The 17,878-nt window shown below is 40.2% G+C and overlaps 1 protein-coding gene across 15 annotated transcripts in view; it reads right to left on the bottom strand.

The window, feature by feature from the left end:
• Nucleotides 1–11,633: 11,633 nt before the first annotated feature.
• The window catches only part of NHSL1 (NHS like 1), a 183,027-nt gene continuing 176,782 nt past the window's right edge, over nt 11,634–17,878 (bottom strand). For 5 of the 15 annotated variants that reach the window (XM_054062560.1, XM_009557478.2, XM_054062568.1 and 2 more), the window contains 2 exons: nt 17,420–17,549; nt 11,640–13,897 (listed from right to left, as the gene is read on the bottom strand). In XM_054062560.1, coding sequence (XP_053918535.1) covers nt 13,201–13,897; nt 17,420–17,549 — 827 coding nt within the window. In that variant the 3' untranslated portion in view covers nt 11,640–13,200. Of the gene's footprint in view, nt 13,898–16,876; nt 17,008–17,419; nt 17,550–17,878 lie in introns of all 15 variants that reach the window. The other 10 variants (XM_054062559.1, XM_054062558.1, XM_054062564.1 and 7 more) reach the window with 8 other exon arrangements.

Raw genomic sequence — 17,878 nt, forward strand, 5'->3', positions numbered from 1 at the left:
GCCACCCAAGCACCAGAGCGATGAAATTAATCTGTTGGAATTGGATATCTTTGCTGAAGAAAGAGCAGAAACGAGTGTATCCACCAGCTGTGGATTTATTTGTGCATTTTTGCCAAATGGTTCGTGTCCCTATAATCCAAAGGGAATCTCCAGAGTAAAAAAGCTACTAAACTAGTACCTATTTTCCTGCATTAGAGAACTGAGTTTTCATTTTCACCAATTAAACTATGCACTACCTGTAGCCAAAACCTGAATAAACCTGTGGTACAGCAAAATCATTAGCCTCTTAGCACACACATTCACTGGGGTGATTCTTACATGAACTCCCAACAAAACTTCCTTTTTTTTCTTACAAAGGCCACATTTTATGTAGATTATAGCACATTAGGTTCTGTATTATGTTCAGTAAGCACACTTTTTTCCAACTTGGTATGGAAGCACACTCCAGTGTGAGTCAGCACAGGCAGGATACAGAAACACTCACAAAACCATGGGTGAAACGCAAAGAGTAAATTTATTTTCATTACCTTACAAATGACAAATCATAGCACTCTGGCAGAGGCACATGCTGAGACACGGGCCCCACAGAGCTCAGTTCATGCTAGAGGATCACTTGCTGGTTTTGCCATACAGTTAGTATGATACATGTATTTTTTTAAATCCCAGCGGCAGGTCACTTGAGCATGTTTATAATCCTCCTCTCCAGTCTTCCATTATTATCCCATGTTCCACTCCCTTCTCAGGGGACCAGTTCCCCTGGCTGACAAAACTGGAGGTGTCTATTTGGGTTTGCAGGGTGTAGAGGAGGGTAATTTACACAGACATGTAATAAACATACACGAAGAAGGAATAAATATATCCCCACAAAAAGGCTTTGTCCTACCTATCCTGTCAGGGAATTCAACCACTCTGGTTGAAATTCAAACCACTCTGGTAAAACCAGTGGATTGTTTCATTTCATGCATTAAGTCCTGAGGACGCTGAATGTCATCCTTTACATGGGCTGATTCTCAGGTATGTAGAAGCAATATATGCCTTCAAAATTAGAACAGTGTTCATGGTGTTAGTCCACCACCAATTGATTTTGTAATGTTCCTTGGTGTACAGCCATTACCTACTCAGAAAAAAAATAACAATAAGAACTGTTAATATCAAAAGCACTTAGCATACTATAATCCTGTAATACAGCTACTGGGGTTGGCACAGCAATGAAGTGTGTTGTCAAAAGATCTGCAGCTCTTAATACTCCCTCAGCACAAAAGGCAGTTGAGTTAGTTACAGTAGATACCAAACAAATCCAAATATTTACATAGTGATCTTCTGGAACTGTATCCAGGGCATGCGTTTGTAGTACGAGACTACAAAGCACAACAAGCTGACTTTTGATAACAGAGAAAAACAGGACTGTTGTCTCCTTCCAGCAATAAGTACACCATTGCTTCACTTTCTTCAACTAATGTTACTCTGGATTTGAATAACCTTTTGTGGGGTAATTGCCTGCACAGACTGAAGATATATGGCTTGTGTTTATTAAGGTTGAACTTCATCATGCCACCAATAACACCATTCCAATGCTACCTCCTCTAGATAAGGCATGGGTATCCATTGAAGGTACTTGACTAGAACTCAAGAATGTGATATCAACAGAGAATGTAAAATAAAGAATCTGGAATACAGAACTGTATGCATTCTTAGGGGTTGCGGTCCCACCACACAATCCATTGGTGCAAGCAATTCCATTTTCCTTGTAGTTTTGATTTTATGAGAGACGTTATATAAATGTATTTCGGTCCTCAGCATGTTTTGTACTGGTGTTGTAAGATGATCATAGAGTGTTTGTTTATGACTATTCCCGCTGTTTAACAGAAAACCTCCTTTAATAAGATGTGAAGCCCAGGGTTGTAACATTTCAGTAGTAGTCAGCTTTTTTAATTGTTCCTTCAGCATCCTATTCATTCTTTCAATCAGAGCATTAGCTTGGGGGTGGTAGGCAATGTGGAATATCCAATCTATCCCTAGCCCTCAAGCCAAGTATTAGACATTATGTCCAAGAAAGCACGTTCCATAGTCACTTTGTATTTGATGAGGAGGTCTATATTGATGAATGAATTGTTCTAATGTTTCAATTCTGCTATGTTGATGAGCATATTTGGTGGGCCTACAAAAAACCAGCCCTGACACTATATCCACAAAAGTGAAGAGTTATCTCCACCCTCCCTTGTCAGGGCAGGAGCCCTTGTAATTGACCTGCCAGGTGTTCAAGGCTGGCTGACACTGTTTTATCCTTCCCCAAGGCCTATATAAGGCCCTTAATTGTAGCTGCATATGAATAGTACAGCTATATGCACATGCTTCATAAATACATAAGGGGAGGTGATTATGAGCAATGCCCTATGTGCTTGCAGTATGAGCTGATTGATGTCCACAATCTATCTCTACATTTACAGCCTGAGCACGTGCTTCAGGAGAGGTCATATAATCTATTATTTTGTGACTCAAGCAAATCATCTTTCTGATGAGATGAGACATGCCTTACTTTTAAAGGATACCTTTGTACATATTGCCAAACTTATTGCCATATATCTGCCCCCATACAGGGCATTTTTGTTCATGCCAGTCCTCTTGGGACCAGCAAGGTGACCACATCGTGAAGCTTTAGTATACAACCCAATTGTCGGTGTATAAGTAGTGTGCCTTCTTCCCTTCCAGAGATGCTGCAATCAATTCAGCCCACTGACTATGTGCCTGTATATCTGTTTGCCATAATATAATTCCTGGACCCAGAATATATGCAGCTACTCTCCATTGTCTTTGTCCAGGTGCCGTGCATGGTTCACCTCCATCAGTAAATCAGGCATCTTCTTTGTGCTTTGCTATTAACTGATCATAAGAGAGAGCTTCTCCCATATGAGATGTAGGGATATCTCCAAGGGAAAGAGTTTTCTCTAGCGTGGGAATATGATTAGACGGCACAGCTCCTAGGAGAATTGTGTGTGTTATGGTTATGTGTGTTTGTTTCCAGTAGAAATCCGTGCTGAAAATAAAGTTTCAATTTCCAATGTGTGGCTGCCTGAGCTACTCCTGCACGGGCCCTAACTACCATAAGTAACTCCCTCATGTACAGGTAAGAGTGTGTGTACAGTCACAGTATGCTGGCCTGTGATTGATTCAGTTTCTTGTAGTGCCCAAACTACAGCTAAAATTTGATTTTCCATCAGGGTATAATGTACAGTGGAGCCTTGTAATACCTTGGGTCAAAATCCTGCAGGTTCTTTCTGATTGTTTGCCCCCATCACCTGTCACAATCCTCACAAGACTGTACAGTCTACAACTGTTACTTCTAATTCAAAAGGGTATTTTCACTTAGGACAGTATAATAGCACATATTTAATCAAAGCATTTTTGCAGGCATCAATCCTCACAAGACTGTACAGTCTACAACTGTTACTTCTAATTCAAAAGGGTATTTTCACTTAGGACAGTATAATAGCACATATTTAATCAAAGCATTTTTGCAGGCATCAAAGGCTCCTTTTTGTTGCTTGATCAACTGCCAAACAACCTTCTTCATATTCAACAGCTGCAGAGAGTGCATTAATACTACCGGGCATGGGATAAAAGTTCTCCAATACCCAATGTCCCAAGAAGGTCTAGAGCTGTTTTACTGTGGTTGGTACAGGAAATTGATGGATTTCTTCTGTTTTGGCATCTACCAAGTAGTGCCTTGCCTTGAGGTGGCAGGCAGAGCGGAGGGTGGGTGTAGAGTTGGCAGTGGGCCTCGGTGCAGTCGGCTTTTTTGCACAGGTACTAACTTTTGCCATTAGCAAAACATTTCTGATGTTGTGATCCCATTTGTTTGTGATTGTGGGACACCAGCTTGCAAAAGGTCTTTCCACATTTGTTTCCTTGTCACACTGTAAAGGATGTAACTCCTTTCAGTTTTGCCAGCTTTTGTTTATCCACCACTTGCACAGATGGTCCTGAAGCTGCATCCCCAATTTCCCTCAAGGTACTTGCTAGGGCACCTACATTACTAGTAGCATTTGTGACTATCCCAGGCTCACAAAATCCATGCCTTCTGCACTCTTTTGCTGATAAATCTGTAAGAATTCCCATAACTCTTTTGAGGTGTAAGTACACATGACCTGCGCTCCCGTAGCCACTTGTTTCTGTTGCCTCTTCATTTGAATGACGGTGTCATTCTTCTACCACCCCTCTGCCTTCTAAATTCAACTCAAACTCAGCCTCAGAGTCTGAGGATTCAGTCTGAATATTTCCATCCCATTTCTCAGGATCCCAAGAAGGTTTTGTGGTGAGAGTGTGAACTTGGGAAACCGAAACCTTACTTTTTCCATATTTGTTCCTTTGTTTATTAGCAATACACGCTACCAACTGATCTACAGCACCTTGCAGCTTATGGCACCACTCTGCTTGAGTAGTAATCACTTCTTGCTTGATCACCTTCGCCTCTCATAAAGTCTGGACTTCCTTTTCCAATTCTCTCGTTTTACTCTCTAATGCTACAACTTTACAATCAAGAGCTCTGAGACTGGTAAATAATAACCATCCCAATCTCTCTGCTAACTTGTGAGAAGACTCCAGTGCTGCTTTTCATGGCAATCCACTCATAACCATTTCAATTGTCTGGGGGTTAATCACTGGCCCAGCATCTCTTCCAGGCCATGCTTCTGGTGGAGCCCATGTAGCCAAGAAAGTAGCCGCAGGGGTCCAGCAGTCACTACTGGGCCATCCCAAAATCCAAGGTGTCACTGTTGTGGCCTTCCCAGTCCCCAAATTTTTTGCAGACGACGGCATGGCTGTTGCTGGATCCTGCTAACTACTTCAAAATATGAGAGCTGCACAGGCAGGATGCAGGAAAAACAACAACAAAATCATGGATGGAATTCTTTTTCATTACCTCGCCAATTGGGGGTTCCTTGACGCAGCACATAGGTAGAGGCACACAGGCAGGAACACAGGCACCATGGAGCTCAGTCCAAGCTAGAGAATCACCAACTCCGCCTCCTTCGCCTTTTTATCAGGGATTTGCACAGGTGTAGTTTACCTCTGTGCTTTGATCTTCTCTGTAGCAAGGCAGGAATTTCAAGCATGTCTGATAAGGTGCCTCTACTTTTATTATAGGCCTGTGTTATCTAAACACGGATGTTCTACTTGTCAAGCACACAAGGATAAACAGGATTCAGTATGATACATGTATTTTTCTATGCTCCAGCTGAAGATCACTTGAGCTTGTTTATAACCCTCATTGCCAACCTTCCGTTATTATGCTGCATTGGTTCTCCACATACTACATTAAAAATGTTGTGGCAACAGGAGCAAGGGAGGAGAGGGAAAAACTTGCGTGCTTTGTAAACTTGAAGGAAACAAACTGAATTCCAGATTCCAGTATCTTCTCAGATGCAGACTGCTGAAAAGTGCAACTGAAGACTACCAGGAAAAATTTAGATATTTTCTGGTATTTTCAGTAGGCTCTGTTTTTTTCAATTAGGCTCTATTTGATTAGGCTCTACTTTTCCAGGCAGCATCTCTCAGGGCATCAGGTTCTTGAGAAAAGCAAATCAAGATGTGCAGCCATTTATCTTACTGATTTGTTAACTGAAAAGATATCTTTTTTCCCAGGACCGCTTCTCATCACAATTATTAAGGAAATGCAAACATTTGCAGGTGAAGAGATCATAGTAGAATAGACTGTAGGCAACAGTCTTGCAAGGTGCAGGCTTACAGGCTATAGGAGAGGCTCCCATAATGTGGGCATAAACTACAACTTGATGCTGGGCACTGGCAGCAGAGATATTTCTCTCCATACAGTGACGTGCACACTAGGTGTTGCCTGTCCATACTGTTATTGCTAAAGCAGTGTCACCACCACCCATAGCTGTTTGCAGCTCTTTCGTGGGTGGAAGGACAAGGTGGAGTGGCTAAAGATAAAGAGCTGAGCTTCTAGTTTGTGGGAGAAGGATGTGAGACGGGATGGTGAGCAACAGGTTGGAGGTCATGGTCAGTCTCTGGATTTCTGCTGGAGAAGAACGAAAAGAAGGCATCTAGGGTTGTGATTAAGGAAAGAAGACATGCGATGAGACGGGAAAGGTAGTGGAGTCAAGGTGTTGTCATATTAAAAGAGGTGAGAGAAACATATCTGCAGGAACCTCTCCTCTGAATCCTCAGTCTAGCACACTGAAACATTTTGGCTGTCTATAATAACTGAAGTGCCAACAAGGCTGGAGGCTTGCAGAAGCAGGAGTTGCTGCCACTGGCGGCATTTTGCCTTGGACATCCATGGTCTACAGGCTGATGCCTAAAGGCCAATCAAGCTTAGACTCCTTTCATATTTATTATTCTGGCAAGCCTTTCAGAAGATATATCAGTATCACAAAGAAGTCTTGATGTTAGCAAAATGTTTGAAGGAGGATGAGAAAATACCTGTTGAAGGAATACAGCTAAGGCAGTCCACATAAATTAATAGATTACATGAGATGTGGCTCACACAAAGAAAGAAAAGTTCAAGAAACAGGAGTAAAAACCAGAATTATTTTTGAGAAAGACAATGTCAGTTTATTGTCAAGATACTTTCTTCCCTCTTCTCTCAGCAAGTATTTTAGATAACAGACTCTACAGTTTCCCAGACATTTGTGATCCCTTGATTCAGAGCATGTTTGTGGCACAAAAGTAATTTTTATATCCAGCCCAGGTCTACAGAAGTTGGCACATCATGCAAGAAACTCGTTCCATGAATTAGATGACCAATTTGTTGCATAGTCAGTCCTGAGCTTCAGATATGCACTTCAGAAAAAGCTTTTAGTTTACTCAAGTTTGCTTGTCTATGGTTGTACTTAGCAGTCTAGAAACATAGCGCTGGTGATTTTTTAAACTTGGTGAATATAAACTACTTTTCATGTCCCCACATGCCAGTCTTCATTACTGACAAATTCTCCAAAAACTGCAACAGTAAATGGAGAAAAATAGTCGTATCACTGTTCCATGTTGGAATAAATAAAGGGCTACCCTCTTGAATATTACATTGAGGTACACTTTTTTCCCTGTATATTGCATCACAGAGACCTCTCTCTAGAATTTAAGTTTGGTTGATTCTACATAACAGATTTTTGCTCTAGAAGATCAAGTGTGCTGTGTATGGGAATATGCCAGTTTTACCTGGGATTTGGAACTGCACGTCATGTCTGTGGCTTACAGGTAGACATAGGCTACCTCAGAGCCACACTTTAACTTCTGTGCAACAGCATGACCTCTGCTCCCAGCCACATGCTCTCCGGTGCACACATTTTTGTTGTCTTAAGATCTCCTTGCTGAAATGTACTTCTGCTTTGTATTAGGACTCTATAAAAAGGTAAATATATTAAAATCATTATCACTCCCTAGCTTGTGATTTCTGTACTGATTATATAAATCTGGGCTTTGCTGTTTTTTCAATCCTCTTGACTACACTGCAACTCCCAGTTGGCACAGTAATTTACAAGAATCACCATTTTCCAGGCAGCCCATTACAACTTCCTGATTAAGGAGAGAAGGATTGGACCATCTTTCATACTCCACTAGAGCAGCTTCTCAAGTGGTGATGCTGTGCTGGGCACTGAATGCCCTTGTCACTGTGATGCTCTTTCACCAGTTTTAAACTGACCTAGAAATCAGTGTACTTTTTCCAAATTGAATCACTGGCTACACTAACTCATCCTCTCTTCACACCAGGCTACAGAAAAATGGACACAGAAATTCCTGCCTTTAGGAGTTTACAAAGTACATATATTTGACTGACTTTCAATAGAGACATTATCTTACTGCCAAGATGTAAAAAAAGAACACAAGAGTTAATGCTCAAATACTCTACTATGGAAGCATTCTTCTTCAGATGGCAGATAGGACATTTTGTTTCCTGTATTTCTTGCTTGTTGCCAGATTTTAGCTAATTGTTTTTGTAATTTACATACCTGTATGTATTTTTTCCCCCCCGCAAATTAGTTTTTACCATCTAAACACAGAACTTAAATTTTTACTTTTTTTTTTTTTTTCAAGAGGTAGTGGATACACAGAAACTTCTGCAGCCTACACGTCCTGACATATTTTTACCTTTTTTGTTCTTTCAGTAGCTAGAATTTCTGGTTTTATGCTGCAAGTCAGTGCATACTACAAACAGAGTCAACTCACATACATTGAGATTGGCCATTCTCTCTCTCCTGTCTGTACCCCCACACATGCATAGACACATACATTTGGACCCCTATAAGTGGACATTTCCTACTAAACATCGATGGCACTTTGCATTAGCATTGTTGGGAGAACTGTTTGGCTCTTAAAAGGCTGGTTGTGCATTATATGAAAGAACTAACTGCGAAAAGCTAGATTTACAACATAAAATCTACTCATTCTGCCGAGGAAGCACTATCATGGCTTTTCAGAATGATGTATGACATAGCACTTCTTTACCAGACGTCTGTGCATATTACTCTGAATGTTTATTAGTTCACATCAGTATGGACACAGCTGTGATCAAGTACTGAGTACTTGCAAGATTTTTTAATTGTGCACTCTGATTTAAAGTTGATAACACCTCTTTCTACCAAGAAAATTATCCATTTTATGTTAGAAGGCTTCTTCTAAGTTAGAAATCTTTCATTAACCATGAAAGAAATAACTTGTGGAAGTTATTCAGAAACTAAAATGTAATGGGGAAATTCAGAAAGCTAATACAACGTACCTTGAACATTATATAGCTAATATAATGCGATTTCTAACTTTGTGTTCTTTTTTTGTGAGTACTGAAGTTCTTTCAAATAAAATAGATCAAACAATTCTTCATTGCCACTGTAATTTTTTTAATACTTTGTTTTATTGTTGAAGTCCATCCTCTTGATCTTCTCTTATAGAAGCAAAAAGACAGTTTCGAACTACTTAAATAAATGCAGTATAGACACGGCTTTGTTGGGGCAGTAACTGCTGGTATAGATGGCTTTTCCAGAAATTTGTGGGATCTAAACAATATCTGATGAGGTATATTTGCCTGCCATATGATGAAGACATTATCCCTGTGCTGCACACACAAGTGGCCTCTCTTACTCCGTGAAATGACTGAAGGTTTTGCAAGTTTCCAGCATGCAGGTGCCTCTGGAGAACTGTAAGCCAGTCAGTAGGAATCACTGGACACAGGGATGTTGGCAGAAATTAGGCAGGATCAACCTGAGCTTTAGTCTTCTTTCTAGTCTTCTTTCCACATTTCAGGTAAAGCTTTTCTGTACAGAACCCTTCAAGAGTTGTGCTCTAGTCTGCAGCCACCTGCCCAGTGTTCCTAATGTGTCCCAGAACATTCTTCATTTCAGCCTATCATTGCTTCTCTAAGCTTACAGCATTTTGCTCTTTTTCCTCTTCTGAAATATTTTTTAACACGTTTGATTGACTTCAGCTTTCTATACCCCCTTGAACTGTGAAGAAATACATAGACTAAAATATTTTATCCCCTTTGTTCCTTTGCCTTTTTGTCTCTTCCATACTTGCTGAAGCTTCTTTATCTTCAACAATCTGCATTAGCCTACTTGCCTCACACCTAACTATCATTCTGTGCGGTCACTGTACTTTTCTTCTCAGTGACCTCCTTGCTTCTCCTTTTCTGCCATTATCCTGTGCCTTCTTTCATGCCAAGCTTTATGCATAAATCAGACTTGGTTCCTTCAAAACCCTATCTTTGTCAAATCCATTTCTTTCCCAATTCTTTTAGCTGATTTCCAGTTATCTTCCAAACTTGCTCTCACCAAGCTATTGCTCCTTGCATAACCAACCTTCATTTAAATTAAGATAATAAATTCTCCTCTTTACAGTATATAAACATTTGAAGGCTTGAACATGCCACAGACCCTTAGCAATGTATTAATGTAATAACTGAATGTAATTTAATGTTGTTAATGTAATTAACTTCCTTCTCCAAGTCATAGAGGACCCAACGAGGAGAGGTGCTATGCTGGACCTTGTTCTCATCAACAAGGAAGGACTGGTGGGCATTGTGAAGCTCAAGGGCAGCCTTAGCTGCAGTGACCATGAAATAGTGGTGCTCAAGACCCCTAGGGCAAGAGAGGAGGGCGCACAGCAAACTCACTACCCTGGACTCCAGGAGAGCAGACTTTGGCCTCTTCAGGAATCTGGCTGTTAGAATACCATGGGATAAAGCCCTGGAGGGGAGAGGGGCCCAAGAAAGCTGGTTAATATTCAGGGATCATATCCTCCAAGCTCAGGAGCAATGCACCCCATCAAAGAAGAAGTCAGGCAAAAACACCAGGAGGCCTGAATGGATGAACAAGAAGCTCCTGGATCAACTCAAATGCAAAAAGGAAGCCTATAGAGGGCAGAATTAAAGTCAGGTAGCCTGGGAGGAATACAGAGAAATTGTTCAAGCAGCCAGGGATCAGGTTAGGAAAGCTAAATCCCTGATAGAATTAAATCTGGCCAGGGACGTCAAGGGCAACAAGAAAAGTTTCTATAGGTATGTCAGTGATAAAAGCAAAATCAGAGAAAATAAGGAACCCATTCCAGAAGTAGATGGGAGACCTGGTTACCCAGCTATGAAGAGGGCCAAGGTACTCTTTAGCCTCAGTCTTCATCAGCAAGTGCTCTAGCCTCACTGCCCAAGTGGCAAAAGGCAAAGGCAGGGACTGGGAGAATTAAGAACCACCCGGTACAAGACCATCTAAGGAAACTTAAGGTGCACAAGTCCATGGGACCTGATGAGATGCGTCTAGAGGTCCTAAGGAACCAGCAGATGAAGTTCCCAAGCGACTATCCATCATATTTCATAAACTGTGACAATCCAGTGAAGTTGCCAATGACTGAAAAAGGAGAAATGTAACCCCCATTTTTATAAAGGAAAAAAAGTAAGACCTGCTATTTTTCACTTAGATGATTTTCCAATAAGTAAACAATAAAACAAAGCCCAAGCATTTTTGTCAGGATGGTGGTGTAAGGACTAGTTAGCATTTACACGTTGCTTTGAAAGGTAAAGTATCCGCTGTAGTTAGGACACAGTGCTCTCTGTTTCATGTGATCAACTCTGGGAGAGACACCAAAGCAACACTCATAAGATGTTGAGGAGCCGCAGAATGTTTTGCGCCTACTACCTCTCTGTAGTTCAGATCAGTATTAATAGTATCTGAAACAATTATCCAATTCAGTTTTCCTTCATTTAAAAAAATCCAATAGTTCTTTAAATATATTTAGCATGCAAAAATGGTAGAAAGTTTGCTGTGCACCAGTTAATCCCACCATTGTTCCAGTGAGCGCAGCTGGATTCACCTTCTCGGCTTCATTTCACTTTTCACCCATGCTGCTTATAATCTGGTTCTCCAAGACTTTTAGCTTTCTGGGACAGGTTGGAAGTCAAGAGAGAAGTAGTAGAAACACACAAATGGTACTGGAAAAAGCTTAGTATTAATTCAATTTTTTTAGTCCCAGCATTGAAATGCCAAAGCAGGGTGGATGTATAAGTACGCTCTAGTTGCCTCTGAAGTGAATTGGTAAATTTTGCAATGAAAACTGGAGATTAGTAGTTGGATGCATGGTTTATGGCATTCAGTGGGTTGCCATACGCTGCAGGACACATCTTTTGAAGACGATTTTAATCAACTCAAAAGACAATATGGCAACTGACAGCCTTTTTCTTTATTGAAGCAAAGTCACAGCATTTTCATCACTATTCCCCTCTCGCGAAGGGAAGAGTTAAACAAAGGCCCCTGAAATTTACATTACTAACAGGCAAAGGATTGAAGAAAGAGATTACAAGCATATTTCTCTAAAATAAATAATCTACAAAGAGTGCTTTTTCTTCTTCAAAGCAATCTAAAAATGTATAAATTCTAAGGTAGGAAGATCAAAAGATATTTTAACAACTTTCAATATTTACAAACAATACAAAAAATGCGCACACCATCAAATGATGCAAAATTCTTCTTAAAAATTAAAAGCTTCATTCCTACTAAGAACCAAAACCTCCAGCCAATATTTCAGTTTAATTAATGGTCTTCTTTACAATTGGAAAACCGTTAAAATGTTTTTATTATCTGTAAAATATACAATAAAAATGAACCTCACTAAATTATTAAGGTTAAAAAAGAAGAGAAATACTGCAGGCAATCAAAAGGGAAAGTAACTGTAACTTATTCTTTGGTAACCAAAAGTTAGCAAGTATCTGTATTTCAAGTGATGTACAGTAATAATCTTCCCATTTTGACAAACAGAAGAAAGACTTCTGGCAAAACACAGCTCCCAAGTTTCAGTTTTGAAAGACAGGCTCCACCTACAGCTCTGTAGTGCAAGTTCTCAAAGACAAATTTTGCTTTCTAATTCAGAAACATAACCCTTCCAAACTCTGGCAGTACACTGCTTAATTCCTCTCCCACTTTTCAGTTGCCTGCTCACATCCTCTTCACACATCCAGTTGTTCCAGTTCTCTAAGGGAATATTCTTGTCAAGGAAGCAATGCACTTGGAAACAAGTGTTTCACCAAGTGTACATGTGTGGCTGCATAGCAGCTAGTAGTGTGTCACCAAATTCAGCTCCCTTTTCCATGTTAACTACATATTTCATTTTCCCTCAGGAAAAAAAAGTACCCCAGACCAATTCATAACCTGGTAACCTCACTGCTTTAGCAGGACAGTCTTCATCAAACACTGGAGCACACTGCAGTAATAAGCCACGTAACCCCAGCGCCAACACTACTACCTTCTCATCGGTGAACGTGCCTCATTCTTCCTCCCTCTGCTTAGTGAATGCACTTCGCTGCACCACTACAATGCTTTCGAAGCTAATGTCCAGCTTGTACCACAGGAGCCTTCCCGTTCCTCATTTTCTTTTGCACAATTGCAGTCTCAAGAGAAAGAAAAACTTCACACCCCTACAGGCTCTGAGAAAACTTCCCCCCACCCCCTCGAGGACTTCTACGGCTTTACACAAAAAAATTCAACTTGAAGCCACAGACCACTCATTCAAAGCAAGTCCTTCCCACCCCACCCCAAACTTGCAGAACTGTCATTGCCTGAGCATTTGAACACACACATGCAGTTCACGGAATAAATGCTTAGCAAAGTAAACTTGTCCTGGTCTGGGCTTTCTTCTGGAATCTAGTCCTCTCATTTGTTAGATTAATAGCCAATGCCTTCTGTCACTTTCTTCAGCTGAAGGGCTTAGTTACTTCCTTGAAGTACCTGGTTGAGTCATTAAGTCTAGATGGGTTGGATCCAAGGTCTCCTTGCAGCCTGCCTCCTCAGCATATGGAAAGTCATTCATGTCCATTTCATCACTGTTAAACACATCAAGCTGCCTCTCTTGCTGCTCTTCCAAAATCCTTCGGACCCTGCTCTCTGACTGTTCCACCACTTCCCCATCTCCTTCACTAATGACAGTCATGGGGCTGCTCTGGATACGATTGCGGACGTTGTATTTGCTGCTGGCAGCAGATGGGGGTGTTCGTGACCGGCCATACCTGGTGCCAGAGAAGGACATGCTCCTTGGCATCAGGCCCTCGCTCTTGGCCCACTCTTCCTGGGCCCGTTTGCTCTTGCTGGGTGAGCAGGTGGCAGAGCTGTCTATGAGGTCAGGGGAGGCATCTGTCTTTGTCCGGTGGAACCGTGGGTCTGTATTCTTTAGCATCTCTGCTGCGGACATGCGGGAACTGGTGTCACAGCGGCTCCCTTTCTTCAGCAGCAGGGCTTTGAAGTTGTCGTTGCTGGTGCTGCTCTTGCGAACACTTCTCTGAATTGATCCAGCTTGTTTGAGGGTAGATAAGGTTGGGGAAGCACCAGTGGGAGTTACGGGGGGCGACGGAGAATGGTTGCGGGTACGGTCGTCTTCAGAATCTTTACGGCCAAGGACTTTCCTTTTGGATCTGAGTTTGAAAAAACAACAAAAAAATAGGACTAAACCAAAAAATGAAACTTTTAACCTCTCCTAATTAAACTCAGCTTAAAGAGATGGCAATGAATCAAGCTAAAGCAGGGAGACGGATAAAGGAGAAGTAATCTAAATCTAAAGCATGAGCAAGAACACCACCAAAACTGTATAGGCATTAATGCAGGTATTGGACATATAAACTAAATTTATTGTTCTTTTTCTGCACATCTGGAATAATACTGATGTCCAAAACACTTCAGTGACTTCAGTGAATCAAGTTTTCTGGAGCTAGTATCCAACTGCTAAGACTAATGCATTATAAAAATTAGACTCAATGCCATTTGTCTGTTAGTTTGGGGATTTGATTAAAAATATATCCCTCAGAGTATGTTGTTTCAGTTTGGTTTGGTTTACTATTTCATTTGATGCTTATTGAAGAATTAGAAGTGTAGTTTAGTGTACTTGCTTTTAGAAAAGGATATCGCAATGCACTGCTGCTGAAGTTAAGATGAAGTAAAATGAGCCACATGTAACCATTCTGGATTAAATTATTTTTTAAAAAATAATCCCCTCCCTAACCCAAGCATTAAATTAATAGTGAAAACTGAGTTTTCCAGCTTCTATTAAGATGTACAGACAAAATCCACAGTTCTGTTGGTGCTCTGTCATTCCAACTGTTCAACTAAATGAAAGAGAGACTAACGTCCCGACATGAAAATTATCTTTTGAAATGAAAGGGCAGAGTGTTTTTTAATTTAAATGTAAAGTGCAGGGATAACAAAAAAGATGTAAGAAACAATCATGGAACTGGGAGTAAGTGGAAACTGGACATCTGTCACCCCACTTTCACATTATTAGAAAGCTTGAAAAAAAAAATTTATTACATGCCTGGTATCTGTAGTAAAGCTGCTTTGCTTCTCTGCATGCTAAGCAAGAGTTAATTCATAAAGATTGTATAAACGTTAATTTTACATATGGTATTTTGGCAAAAGTTTAATACAAGTCAGCAGACTTGTTAGAAATACAAGTTTATCATGCCATAATTCCACACTAATTTTTATCAAGAATGCGTTCAATACAGACCATTCCCCCTGTAAAACAGGATTCTTCTTAATGTGATCTTTGGCTGTACTTTCTTAAAATCCTTAAGATTTTGCCAAAACAAGCTCAAATGTCTTTATGCATTGCAGCTTAGTGATAATTTAAAAAAAACCCAGAAAACAAAGTAGGAGGATCCATCAGCTGAGTAGGTGGCAGCAACAGACATTGCCATAAACTCTGCCAAGACTTTGGAATGATCCTGTTTCTCTTAAGTGGTGAAGTTTATGCATATATCACTTATGATATCCCCCACAGGCAGCTGTAACAGCTGTTATTTTCAGCTGTTGCCTCCACCTGCCTTTCTGGAAGAAGAATGTAACACCGACATCCATTCATCCTGAGGATGAACGGACACCAGAAGACAGCATAGGGATAAAATGACAGCTACAGTAGATGCAAATGTAAGAACCTTGTCTAGATTTAACTGTGTGTCAGTATTGCAGGCAGCAAATGAATTTGGTGCGTGGATGCTCTTCAAGCCTGTATGCAAATGTGTGTGCGTTACTTACAGGGAAAAGGTTTCCCTTCACTAGGGTTTTGGCTGCCTATAGGTATCTTTCTGAGTGTGTACTGCTGCCAAAAAACCAAATGAATTCCAAATAAACAGAAAGCAAAATTCAATTGCAAAGATCTGCAGGGAAAGATATAGTATCTGGCTTTGAGCGATTCAGTGAGACTGTGAATGCAGTGCAGAGCAGCCAGTTTGCTGTCAGCATCTAACCAGCTTTTCTCAGCATGTATGAATTATGGCAGAAACTTAAATTTAAAAACCAAATTTGATTTTGGTGGCTTTTCAGACAGAGATAGGGCATATATTCAAAGCAAACCATTGACTTAAACTTAGGTTGTTCTTCCTGCCCTTAACACACATACCACTAAATTTCTTGTCTTACACCGAATCACATATTCAAGAGTGCCAATCACTAAAATAATACCTTTCAGAAATAACAGAGGGGAAAACAAAACATTTTTTATTAATTAACAACGAAGGAAGATAGCAGTTCAAGTCTAAAGCCAACAAAAGCAAGGTCTTAATAACAAATGTGTTGAGCAGTTTTAACTATGTCACATCCAGTTCCATTGTCCATTTCCCCATAAACTCATGAATTTCACGTATGTACATACACACAGAAATCCACTCTCTATCTGTAAATTTAATGGAGAAAGGCTACTGGCCAGAATATTTCATTCTAAACCCAGATTTGTCACAGTCCTAGTAAGCGCCATGCGACATGACTGCAACAGATCATTTTTAGAACAGTTCCTACACGCCATGTCCTAAGGGGTAACTTTAAGTATATGATATAGGTTATAAAAAGTCAGTATTGCATATATACAATTTTAGTAACATATGAAACAGAATTGTTTCAAAATTAAAAATAGCATTTCCATCTCAAGCGCTGCACCCTCTCAGCTCCCAGCCACTGTTTCAAAAAAGGCTTTTCCCATCCCCCAGTACTCCCGATGCAGAACTCACACAGATGTGCAGGCTAAAACACCTGGATAAACCTATACAGATGCTGCCAAGCACTTTTTGTCACCAGTTAAGAGACCGCCCCTCTAAATTTTGAAGTAAAAGACAAAGCCACAAGATGGCACTATAACTACATCGAGTCTAGTCTAAAAGCCCGTTCAGTAGCTCAGAGTGGCAATAGTCTTCTGTGTGTACTGTTTAAATGGTGCACACATTTAATTTTGTGATTTTAATCTTTTTTTTAAATTTTTTTTTTGACAACCTAACGTGAACAGCAGAAAAATCTACTTTCCTATTCAGGATGATTTTGTTTTCAAGGGAAATGAATAATGTCATTAATAATATTGAGCCAGTACTGCACATTTCATTCATGAACCAGTTTGACACAAAACACCCGACCTCAGGCTGGATTATGGCAAACTATAATCCAGCGTTTGCCATATGTTTTGCCATATGACTGACATGTTGTGTTACTTGCCAGTTTCAGCCACGCTTGCCATGAAGCATTAGCGTTGAGCCTCTGTCCCAAACTGCACCATATAAGCAGCGAAGAGAGTAAAAAGAGATGGGAGAAGAACGAGAATGAAAACAAAAAGATACACAGAAAAAGCAACAGTAGAGTTAATATGGCAGATTGAGAACAGTGCAATAAATACTAGATGTAACTTGATATTTTAAGGGGCAGGATATTTATATTATAATCTACGTTGAGTTAATCTGGTAGCTTTTAGTTCAGAATGGAGTAAATATATTTGTAAAACAACAAAATGCAAGTTCTTTTCCTTATCTTTTTCATATATAGCCTTAGAAGAAAGTTGATAAATGTGTGCTTTCTGTTAAGTAATGACTGCTGTAATTGGGTGTCTTAGTAAAACGATGTTAAATTAATTTTTGAGAGAACTATCAGACCTGACAGTATGGAAAAGGCAATTTCTGCAGTACCTGTGAATGGCTGCAAAAAGATCCTCAGTAGTCCTTGGTCGCGCTGGTGTTGCCACTCCATCCGTCTCCTCCCCATAACTATTGCTTGGCAGGAATGAACTATTTGCTGTATCTGATTCAAACACCTCCACTATGTAGGAAGAATGAACAATATTGTCAGTCCATCATGGGAACCCAACAAGCATGTAATGCTGAAAGTAGCCTTCACTGATTCTAAGGCAAAGCATCCAAGAGACTGAGCAAGTGCTCTGTTGTCATTATTAGAATTTTAGTACAATGCTCTCTTGCGAAACTGCAGTGCACGAAATGTCTGTGTTGCTGACATACAGAAGCAAAGAACAATACTGAAATAAAATTCTTATCATTTCCACTAAAACACAAAATCAAAATTAACAAAGCTAACCATATTTTCATTGCATCTTTTAATCTTAGCACAGTTAAATAAAGCATCATTTTCTT

The sequence above is a fragment of the Cuculus canorus genome, chromosome 3 (genome assembly GCF_017976375.1).
Source record: "Cuculus canorus isolate bCucCan1 chromosome 3, bCucCan1.pri, whole genome shotgun sequence".
Taxonomy (NCBI): Eukaryota; Metazoa; Chordata; class Aves; order Cuculiformes; family Cuculidae; genus Cuculus; species Cuculus canorus.